This window comes from Lontra canadensis, unplaced genomic scaffold (genome assembly GCF_010015895.1).
Source record: "Lontra canadensis isolate GAN:19392208 unplaced genomic scaffold, GSC_riverotter_1.0 scaffold4, whole genome shotgun sequence".
Taxonomy (NCBI): Eukaryota; Metazoa; Chordata; class Mammalia; order Carnivora; family Mustelidae; genus Lontra; species Lontra canadensis.
This window is the reverse complement of record NW_022630998.1, coordinates 8,626,686-8,638,963: the sequence shown is the minus strand read 5'-3', so window position 1 is coordinate 8,638,963 and position 12,278 is coordinate 8,626,686. Positions and strand designations below refer to the sequence as shown.

The window sequence follows — 12,278 nt, the reverse complement described above, 5'->3', positions numbered from 1 at the left end:
TTCTAACTACCGGGGCGCCTGGGTGGCTCAGTGGGTTAAGCCGCTGGCTTCGGCTCAGGTCATGATCTCAGGGTCCTGGGATCAAGCCCCGCATCGGGCTCTCTGCTCAGCAGGGAGCCTACTTCCCTCTCTCTCTCTCTCTCTCTGCCTGCCTCTCTGCCTACTTGTGATCTCTCTCTGCCAAATAAATAAAATCTTAAAAAAAAAAAAAATTCTAACTACCTAAAAGTATTACAATCCTTAGGGAATCAGAAGGAACAACAACCACATACTTATATTTAGCAACTACAAACACTTTTTTCCAATTCACCTGAGTTAGTTCACTGTCAGAACATAGAAAAAAGGAATTTTTAACTTTCAAGTATCACATAAAAGCACCTGTAGAGTTATAGGATCAATTCATAAAATCATTGTTTTGAGAGGATTCTTGCTTTAAGTAGTATTTGCCTCTAAAACACCAAAATGAGCAGATAAAAATTTGTAAGCAAAGTTATAAGGAAATGAAAGGTCAGAAACAATAAAAAACACAAAGATGATAACAAGTACTTACTAATTTGTTTTCCTGCATATATATTCTTTGTAATTTCAGACAGCCCTTAGCTATGACCATCATGCCTTCATCTGAGATCTTGTAACACTGGCCAAAATGAATATCTTTGAGTTCTCTGCACTTTGAGCCCAGCTGTAAAAAGAAAAAAAAAGAGATTTGATTGAATGCTGAGAAAATAACAAAGATAACATATTCCTAGTGGGATATCCATATAAGTTTTAAAAATAGCAATACCAAAGTTAAATATAAACTACTTTTAAAATAAAACAGAACGTAGGCAATCTATAACTTAAAGCAGTATGGTGTAAGTTTTAGCATCTTCTAATTACTTCCTTGCATCAACTACCTTATATTATATGCCTACCCAAGGGGCCTAGATTCCTTAACATTTACCTCAGATTCACATTTTTATTTCTCCTGATCATTTATTATTATATTTGCAGGGCTCAATTCCAAGGAACAAAACAAAGGTCTAAGAAGTGAGGCAAAGGTCTAACGAATGAAAGAATATTTAATTCATTAGATTCTTCCACTTCTGATTACCCCAATCATTTCTCTCCAAGAGCTCACTTATTCTGTGAAAGAGAAAAAAAGTCTGAATATGCTATAGATTATATTTTAGAGTACTTACTGACATACGGAATTGCATAAACTGAAAACACAAGAACTAAAGATTTCCTGACTGAAATCCCAACTGTACCTTAAAGAGTTACCAAACAGGTAAAATGTTCCCATTAAAACCACTAAGTAGCACAAGGAACAAATTACATACATTCCTTTTCAAAAGCTACACCTGAGATTAGATGATCAAAGCAAACTATAAATGAATGCTGTTTCATGAGTATTACATATGAATAGAGTCATTTTAGAGCTAAAATAAGAAACTTATTCAGTAAAACTTTATATCAAAAATTATCTAAAAAATTACATTAAATAAAACTCGGTGTCAGCAAGGATTAGAAAGAAGTATGCAAAATACCACTGGTAAGAGTGTAAATAATACTAAAAATCTTCCTGGAGGGCTACTCAGCATAAATGAGAAAATATAACTTAGTTTTACCAAAAAATTAAATACAGAGGGATAGATAATTGGATAGATTATGTGATAAAGTAAGCATACTAAAATGTTAATTGTAGGGTAGAGGGATGGTGATGGGGTTTGAGGAGTGCACTTGTCATGATGAGCACAGAGTGACGTATGGAACTGTGAAATTACTACATTATACACCTGAAACTAACATAATGCTGTATGTTAATTAACTGCAATTAAAATAAAAAATTTTAAAAAATACAAAAAAGATATTAAATATACAATCTAGGTAGTGGGTATATAGGTTTTCACTGTAAAATTCTTTCAAAATTTCCATAAATTTTTTATAATAAACTTGGAATTAAATAGAAGTACTTGACTAAGATTTAACTATAAGAAATTAGCAAAAAGGATATTTTAATCATAACATATAGAAAACCACCTAAAGATACAAATTACAGGGTTTTCAGAAAACTGAATATTATATAGCCATTAAAAATGAAGTACACACTTGAGAAAAATGAAACTTTTACACAAGTTTTTATAATATAATCCAATTTTTGCAAATTATGCACATTTAAATATACATATGTGCATATCCTTATAGAAAAGACTGACATTACACCAAGGTGTTAACAGTGGTTTTTTTTTCTGATTAGTGCAGTAATGCATTTTTTTCTTTTCTGCCTATCAATCTTCTCACAACTTTTTAAAAATAAATGTTACTTTAATAACTAAAGAAAACTTTCAAGTTCTGTTTCAAGTAAAGCAATGATATGTGAACTCAGTTCATTTTTCCAGGGGTGCTGATATAGTTACACTATGTTATCTTCATCTAGGCCACACTATAACCAATTATATATTCCACTAGAAATGTAAACTCCACAAAGAAAGAAGTTTGCCTGATAATTAACTGGCCTTGGAGCCCAGTGTCTTCTGTTTAACTTAGCTGATACTCAGTAAATATTTGTTGAATGAATGAAAAGGCTGATCCTGGTTATGTGATGTAAAGAGGCCTCTTTGAAAAATGGACGAATATGGGAAACCATGATTATGGTCTCATATACCACCATGTTCCAGTTAATTCAGGAATTCTAAATTGGGTCCACAAGTAGATTTCAGGAATTCCAGGAAAGCAGATGAGAAAAAAGGAGTACATTTTAACTTTCATACTATCCTCTAACTGAACTCTAGCTTTTGCTTCACTTATTAATGTAAATGAAAAATCACAGTAGTTTGGCAATACACATGACTTTGTAAACAACAGAAATCAAAGATAATTTTATGTAATATTACTACCACTGCAGAGAGCATGAAATACCATTTTTGTTCATTAGTATTCATTATATTCATTAGATCAACTACCAGATCTAATAATGTATAAAAGCACACATATACTTCAAGAACAAATGTACAATGGCACATCACTCACACCTGAAAAAGCTGACTCCAAAGCCAACAGTGGGTAAAGTGTAAAAGCAACTTGATAATCACTATACTACAAAACTCCTTATAGGCTCACACACATGTGGCATTGAGAGTGCAGCTGGCTTTAAAAACACCAGGATTGTGTGTAAACCTGGCGATTCACAGACCTGTACCCCTGGGGAAAAAAAATATATGTTTATAAAAAATAAAATTTAAAAAAAAAAAAAAAGACCTGAAAAAAAAAAAAAAAACCACCAGGATTCTTTAAAGTCTACTTAGAGAGAAGTTAACCACTCAGATCCTCTCCCCATCACTGCCAAGTCCACTCTCCCACAATAGCAAAAAAATCAGAGTTCACTGGGGCGAGTAAAACACAGGGTTCTTAGACTGGGGTACACCATGCATAGCTGACAGCAAAAGCATACTGCTGAAAATGTGGGGGTGATGTGAAAGTTTATAAGGCAGAAATGAAGAAATTCAAATGAATAATTCTATAAAATATTCCGGGATGAAAGGGTGTGAGCTGAAAGAGCTCACTTACATGTCCGGCACAAATGACAAAAACAGACCCATAGCAAGGCAAATCAACACAAAATGTCAGAATTAAAGAGTATAAAAAAAAAAGATTTTATAGACTTCAGAGACAAACAAATTTCATACAAAGGATTAGGATAAAAAAGACATTAAACTTCTTAATGACAATACTGAAAGACGGCAACAGAGCAATGCCTCAAATGACAATGCTGAAAGATGGCAACAGAGCAATTCCATCAAATTCTGAAGGAAAAGGACTTCAAACCTAGAATCCTATACTCAGGATTCAAACTACGAATTAAGTGTGAGGATAGAACAGAGACATTTCAGACTGCAAATTCTCAAAAGATTTACCTCCCATATATTCTTTATCAGGAAGCTCCTAGAATCTGTCCTCTACAAAACATAAGAATACACCAAGAGAAAGAACCTATGACATCTAATAGGATATCTAAAACAACTACAAGAACAGGAAACCTCAAGGATAATGGTAAAGGTTAAGATATTCAGATGACCATTACTGCAAGAGCACTTGTATGCAAAAAACCCAAAATGGAGCCTTCAGACTATCCACAGAAAATCTGCTACGAGAAGATATATTTGACTATCTACATACCACTATACTAATGCAATTGTGGAAAAACCTTTAGTTCCATTTGTGTTAAGACCTTTAAAAAAAAAAGGTAAACTAAAGGGGACAAAAAGACATTTATTAATTTCAATAATAACAAAATTCTATAGAGAAAAAAAGGTATGTACATAATTGTAAAATGTAAATATCAAATACTTATGTAATCAAAATTATAAAAGAATTATGTCGGGAGGATGAGAAAATCGGAGACAAGGAAGGGTAAGTAAGCTAAATTCCCATCTTCCATAGTAAGGAATCAGCCTAGATAGTCTGAAATAGATAAATCAAGAAAATATAGATGGGCTTGGAAGGGAATTGCTTCTTTTTTCTGAAGAAAGTTCGACTTGCCTAATTCCTTGTCTCTCTGCTGATTAGTTTGTGTTTAATGAACTGGCCATGTTCAGCTCATTTCCACCCTTCTTCCCCCAGACCACAGCAAACAAGCATCCCTTCTACATTTGCAGGCCCCTCTGCTGGCCTGACTGGGCTGATTATGAGCGGGTCTGCTGGCCAAACTCCAGAATTAACAAGCCCATTTAACTCTAAACAATATTCTCCAATCTAGCCTTTCTGAGTAACAAAGTTGATTTGATGTTTTTCCTCTGTCCCTATTCCCTTCTCTTGTTAATTTGTTCAGATCCTAGGAAGTAAAGAGGCCTCAACACCTTAATGCACCAACCAAGATCACTGAAAAATACAACAGAATCTATATAGCAGGAGTGAATGAGGGGAGCCTGGGTGGCTCACTCAGTTAAGCGTCTGCCTTCAGCTCAGGTCATGATATCGGGGTTCTGGGATCAAGCCCCCCATTGGGCTCCCTGCTCAGGAATCTGCTTCTCCCTCTGCCCCTCCTCCTGCTCGTGCACTCATCCTTTCTCTCTTAAATAAATAAAAATCTTTTTTAAGGGGGGGGGTATCTGGTAGGGTCTTAGACATTAGTTTGTGTAGCTAGGTTGGCAGAGTCTCATGTTAACACATGTAAGTCACACTGCTATAGGCTACGAGAAAGTTTTAAGCTGATTACCTGGTATTTTGACTTTAACAAGTGTCTTTGATGGACTTATATGCAAGTAAGTGACTTTCCATATAAGTAGGGGCTACATGGGTAGCCATACACAAATAAGAACAATGTAGATGGCTTCAACAGACATCAGCATTAGGAAAGTCCCAGAAACTTACCAGAAAAGAGTACCTCAGGAGGTAATTACTATCATTTATCCTCACTGCAAAAACTGATATTCTAGTCTAGACATCACCACTGGGCATGAGAGGCAAGACTACATTTCCATGACTGCCTATCTGTACTAATCACATTACCCCAACTATAAATGTCCTAAGGTTCCAGGCTATCCAGTCACTGGAGAATCAGTCATTTTACCCGGTATATTTTCCAGTTTTGCTAATGTTCAGCTCTCTCAATGCTGCAACTGTCTTGTCCATTGTCCATAGGAAAACATTCAGGGGGCATTAACCAAGGATTATATGAATATCCCTGTCAATATGTGCTAAATTTAGTTCTATTACTCCTCTACCTAAAACCCATAGAAGTGGTATAGAACTCTTCTAAATGTGGAATTCTCTATTCAGAAAGACAGTACTAGAGACATTGATGCTATGGCCCTACCAAGAAGGAGAGTCCTGGCTATCAGATGGGATACAAAAAGGTGGTACTATAGAGTAAGAACCAAGCCCCAGTATAAGGCCTTTCTAAATTACTCAAGTTATAGACACTGTACTTTCCACAAATACACCATATTAAGCATAAAACTGAGTGTAAACAAGATTAAGATTATCATACAGCAATAGTATTTTTTTTAAATCAACCTGCAGGTTCCAGTCCAGCGTAGGAGGAAGCTTCTAAGTTACCACTCCATACTAACAAGTAAAAAGCTGAACAATTGAAAAATCAACAAATTTTCTTAGAGAAGTGAGGTTTCAAGGAAAACCTCTGTCCCCAAAATTGGATGGACAAAAAGATGGACATAGAAAAACAACTTGGCAGAGCAGAAACCCACTAGAAGAAACCTCTACAGGAACCAGTGCCAGGGTAGGAAACCCTAAATTATAATCCATCTCTTTCTGTTATCAAGTAAATAGTTTAGTCTCATTAATTCTTATCCCAGCAAAAATTAGTACCTAAAGGATTTACAAACACCTCAAAATTATCCCCATATTACTTTCTACCTTGCCAAAGAACACTCTGAAATGTTAACTACTCATCATTAGATAAAAATCCCTATCTGGCTGATGTTGATTAGATGAATATCATCACTTACCTTGGTTGGGTACTCTGAAACTGCTGCCTGAGAGCCCTGCCTAGTAATGGAGATTATCAATCTTGTGGAATTTTAGCTCCAGCCACACCTCTCCATTCTCACCCAGCCTGCCCTTCATTGCTATTTGTATCTGAGGCATTCATGCCAAGTACAATCCTAAAGATCACTTTTCACCCAAGTAAATGATCTTATGGACCTAACACATAGAAACCAGTTTAAGAGGTTCTGAATTTTTATCAACATCGGTTCAGTATCTGGGTACCTGTAACAGGGACAAGTCAGATAAATAGTGATAGAAGACCCCTCTGTAACTCAGGAAGAACAATAATGTGTCAAAGGCACCCACCAGTCAACCTTGAAGGGAAGTGTTAAATGAAAAGGGTGCCAATGGTCACTCCATCACGTAAAAGAATCCACTCCATCCACCCATTAAGCCACAGTTCATTTTCACATGTGACAGCAATCAGAACTACAAATGGACTGAAGTAAATAAATATAGAAAATGGATTGTTCTTGATTCATTCTCTTCTTCTTTATGGTAATCATTCAAGGTTATTCACAAATTTGCTCAAACACACCCAAAGGTATTTTTCAAATTCTTCTATAAAATGTTGAGAGGTAATTTTCCTACCCATCTCAAATTTTAATTAAAATACTTACTGAACACTACACTTGAGAATTCATAATAGAGAATCTGTTTTAAGAACCATCTGTGGGGAGCCTGGGTGGCTCAGTCAGTTAAGCAGCTGCCTCTTTGTTTCAGCTCAGATCATGATCTTAGGGTCATGAGATCAAGCCCCACACAGAGGTCCACGCTCAGTGGGGAGTCTGCTTGAGATTCTCTCACCTCCTCTCCATCCACCCCTCCCACCACTTGTTCATTCTCTCTCACTTTCTTTTTTTTTTTTTAAGATTTTATTTATTTATTTGACAGAGAGAGATCACAAGTAGGCAGAGAGGCAGGCGGGGGGCGGGGGGAAGCAGGCTCCCCGCTGAGCAGAGAGCCCGATGTGGGGCTCGATCCCAGGACCCTGAGATCATGACCTGAGCTGAAGGCAGAGGCTTAACCCACTGAACCACCCAGGTGCCCCCTGGAATTTTTTAATTAAAAAAAATTCCAGTCAATACAATGAAAATATGCCACATAAACTCCCAAAATATGTGCCAATACTATTTTTTTTAAATTTTATTGGCATGGTGTTTAATTAAAATTCAGAGTAAATGAAAATTCATATATGGAATAATACATTTTAACATATATGGAATAATCATTTGATTATAATCTATTACACACTGAAACGATATTTTACTTTTTAGAAAACCAGCAAGAATGCTATTTAGCACCAATTCTCCCAAAATCTCTGCCACTACTGTTTCAACTAAGAAAATATTGAGAACAAAATTTTTCCAACTTAATTTTAAAAGCACAGAAAGCTATATACTTAAGTCCATCAACAGATGAATAGAAAAAATGAAGTTTATACATACAATGGACTATTATTCAGCCACGGAAAGGAATGAAACTGTTATATGCTACAATATACATGAACCTTGAAAACATGCCAAGTGAAATAAGCCAGACACAAAATAATTAATATTGTATGATTCCGCTTATATGGAATAGCTAGAATATGCATAGGATTCTTAAAACAGAACTCAAAGCAGAGATTACTAGAAGATGAGAGAGAAAGGCAATGAGAATACAAAGTAATTGTTTAATTGGTATAGAATTACTCTTGGGAATGATGAAAAAGATCTAGAAATAGATATTGGTGATAGTTACACAACACTGTATAGGTACTTAATGCCACTGAATCATATGCTTAAAAGTGGTTAAAATGGTAAATGTTATGTATATTTCACCACAATAAAAGATATCAACATACTGAAATAGAAAGTGCCAATAAAAGTGAGGGAAAACACTGCCAAGAAGCAGGGATGTTTGTACCCAAATCTGTTTTTTCTGATTGTAATTTTTATAACATAATTATATTAAGAAATGAATGAACTGACTTAATAAGAAGAAAAAAGAAACTTGTTGCTATAAAAACTAGGTTGAATGTTTTGCATTCAATGAAGGTAAGACATAAAAAGCTGCTGCTGAATTAGTTTTAGGTAAGACAACCATATGGTCCCCAACTTAGGATGGTTTGACCTATGATTTCTTTACGTTAAGATGGTACAAAAGCAATACACATTCAGCAGAAACCATACTTCAAATCTTGAACTTGGTCTTTTTCCAGCCTGGCAATATGAAGATACACTCTCTCGATGCTGGGCAGCAGTAGGGAACCATGATTCCCAGTCAGCCATGTAATCACAATTGTAAACAACCAGTACACTTAAAATCATTCTAACCCATATAGCCATTCCATTTTTCATCACTTTCATATAATAGTCAATAAATTACATGAGCTATTCAATACTTTATTATAAGACAAACTTTGTGTTAACACAATTTTGCCCAGCTATAAGCTAATGTAAGGGTTCTGAACAAGTTTAAAGTCAGCTAGGCTATGATGTTAGGTAGGTTGGGTGTATAGAATACATTTTGGAGGCGAGTGGGTATCTTGGTTAGGTATCCAACTCTTATTTCGGCTTGGGTCTGATCTCAGGGTCAAGAGATCCAGTGCTGGACACTCCATGCTGGGCATGGAACCTGCTTAAGATTCTCTCTCTCAGGGCACCTGTGGCTCAGCAGGTTAAGGGTCTGCCTTCGGCTCAGGTAATGATCTCTGGGTCCTGGGATGGAGCAGCTGGCTGTCTATCTGCTCAGCAGGGAGTCAGCTTCTCTCTCTCCCTGTGCCCCTCCCCCACCCACCTTGTATTCTCACTCACTTTGCACTCTCTTTCTCAAATAAGTATATTTTTTAAAAAAAATAAAAATACTCCCTCTCTTCTCCCTTTGCCCCTCCCCCTCCTCTAAAAAAATGTAAATGCATTTTTGACTTAGGGGATTTTCAATTTATGATAAGTTCACTGAATGTAATCCCATGGTAAACTGAAGAAGATCTGTACTGGAAAAATCATATTCTGAACAAAGCTGCACTCCTATTTCATTAGTAGTTCTAAGTTCCTGTACCATTTCAATGAAAAAACAACTAAAAATCATGGAGGTCACATCATTGTTATAGTTTAAGCATAAAAAGTCCAAGCTCTACCTAGTCATCTCTAACTTTAGAAAAAGGCTTTAACCCTGTATCAAAAGACAAAAGACTCACTAACGAATTACATTATATAATTTTTTAATTAAAATGTTTATAATACACATTGATTTTTGTGACTCTATTATTTAACTGATTTTTAGTTGACTGACCAACTTCTAATCTTGGGCCAATCAAGCTTATACAATGCATACCTATACTCACAGAGTTGTTGAGAAGATTAAAAAATGAAAATGCACATAGAAATGCTAATTAACATACTGCAAGGCATATAAAAGTGCTTCATATATGTTATGTATCATTATTAATTATTATTAATGGGTAAAGGAGGAAGCTATTAGAAAACTATTCATTAGGATCCATGTAAAGGGAATGTTTCAGAAATGCCATAAAGATGAATTTCCAGGACAAAAAAAGCCTCTTGGCATTATAATAAAGGCTCTACATTTCTAGTTATAGATGAAAAATACTCTCTAGTCATTGGACTCTCTAGAATTGGATATCCCAGCATAAAATTCTAGACATGACACCACATGATATGATTCAGAGATCAAGCAGAATTGAAAAAGAATATTGGCTCCATACTTTCCCAGCTATATGAACTTGAGCAAATTCCTTAACTTACATGAGATGACATTTTTCACCTTGAAATACCACCTCAGTGCTGTTGTAAAGATTCAATTGTGTAGCATATACAAAAAGCAACCAACATATATTTGCGATGTTCATTTAGAAAGAAAATACTTAAAATATCCTTTAAACATAACAGTTTGATAAAAAAAGGTTTTTCAGGACGCCTGGGTGGCTCAGTTGGTTAAGCGGCTGCCTTCGGCTCAGGTCATGATCCCAGCGTCCTGGGATCGAGTCCCACATCGGGCTCCTTGCTCAGCGGGAAGCCTGCTTCTCCCTCTGCCTCTGCTGCCACTCTGCCTGCCTGTGCTCGCTCGCTCTCTCTCTCTCTCTCTGGCAAATAAATAAATAAAATCATTTAAAAAAAAAAGGGTTTTTCAAGATCTCTAGTTTTTCAGTCTAATAAACATCAATTATCAATATAGGGATAAGACATGTGCCATGTCATCTGAAAACTGGAGGGAAGAACTAAGGTTTAGTATGAACTCTAGACGCCCCTGGATAGGAGTGTCAGTCCTAACACTTACTACTTCACCTCAGATAAATTACTTATAATCTCTCCGTAACTGCTTCCTCATCTATACACAAGGATTAATACCTATCTCATAGAGTAGATGTGAATTAAAAAAAGGAATTAAACATATAAAAATATAGTAAGAATATATGAACAGTGCCTGACACATGGTAGATACTCAATACCCGCTCATTCTCTGATTGACTGAACATCACTCAGATCTATAAAGACAGAACAGATGAGACTCACATTTTCCTCTATCTTATACAAATCTGGAACCTAAAAACAGGTATTCCTTTTTCTCCTTTGTGGTAAAATATATAGAACATAAAAACGGCTATTTTACTCATATTTAGGTATTTAATTCAATGACATTAATTACATTCACAGTGTTATGCAACCATCACCCATATTTATTTCCAAATCACCCAAACTCTTTACCCATTAAGCAACAACTCCCCACTTCCTAATTCCCCCCAGCCCCTGAAAACCTCTATGTTACATCTCTATTAATGTCTATTTTAGATTATTTTATATAAGTAGAATCATACTATGTTTGTTCTTTGTGTCTAGCCTATTTAACTTTGCATGTTTTCAAGGTTCATTCATGTGGCAACCTATATCAGCATTTCATTCCATTATATAGCTGAAGAATATTCCATTAAACATATATATATTTTATTTACTCATTCACCTCTTAATGGACATTTGGGTTGTTTCCACACCTTGACTTTTTTGAATAATGTTGCTATGAAAATTAATATAAATAAGTGCCTATCTCAGTCACTGTTTTCAATTATGTGGGGTATATATTTAGGGTAGAAGTGTTGAGTCATATGGTAATTCTGTGTTGAATCTTTTGAGGAACCACCAAAATGTTTTCCACACCAGGTGTGCCATTTTACATTCCCACCAGCAATGTACAAAATTCTAAATCCTCCAAATCCAAATCAACACTTTGTTATTTTCTCTTTTTGGGGGTTCGTTTGGACTTATTTATATCAGAGCAGGTATGAAGTGGCATCTCACTGTGGTTTTTATTTGCAGTTCTCTAATGGCTAATGATGTTGAGCATGTTTTCATGTGATTCTTAGCCATTTGTATCTCTTTTTTGGATAAAAGCATATTCAAGTATTTTGCCCATTTTTCAATTGAGTTCTTAGAAGGGGTTTTGTTGATCTTGAGCTGTTAACAGTCCTTTAGATATTCTAGATATTAAACCTTTTTCAGATATACGATTTGTAAATATTTTCTCCATTTTGTGGGTTCCCTGTTCATTCTCTTCAGAATATTCACTGAAACACAGGTTTTTAATTTTAATCAAGTCCAGTTTATGTTTCTTACACTGTTGCCTATGCTTTTGGTGTTATATTTAAGAAATTATGACCAAACCCAAGGTCATAAAGGCATACGCTTATACTTTCTTTAGAATGAGAAATGGAGCCTGATGACTGAATTGCTGCAATCTCATGATAAAACATTAACAGATAAAAGGTTCCTTTTTTTTTTTTTTTAAAGATT

At 35.4% G+C, this 12,278-nt stretch overlaps 1 protein-coding gene across 2 annotated transcripts in view; it reads right to left on the bottom strand.

The window, feature by feature from the left end:
* Positions 1-12,278, bottom strand: part of FBXL17 (F-box and leucine rich repeat protein 17) — a 501,232-nt gene that overhangs the window by 453,957 nt on the left and 34,997 nt on the right. For both annotated transcript variants that reach the window (XM_032845285.1, XM_032845294.1), the window contains exon 4: positions 551-682. In XM_032845285.1, the coding sequence (XP_032701176.1) occupies positions 551-682 (132 nt within the window). The remainder of the gene's footprint in view (positions 1-550; positions 683-12,278) is intronic.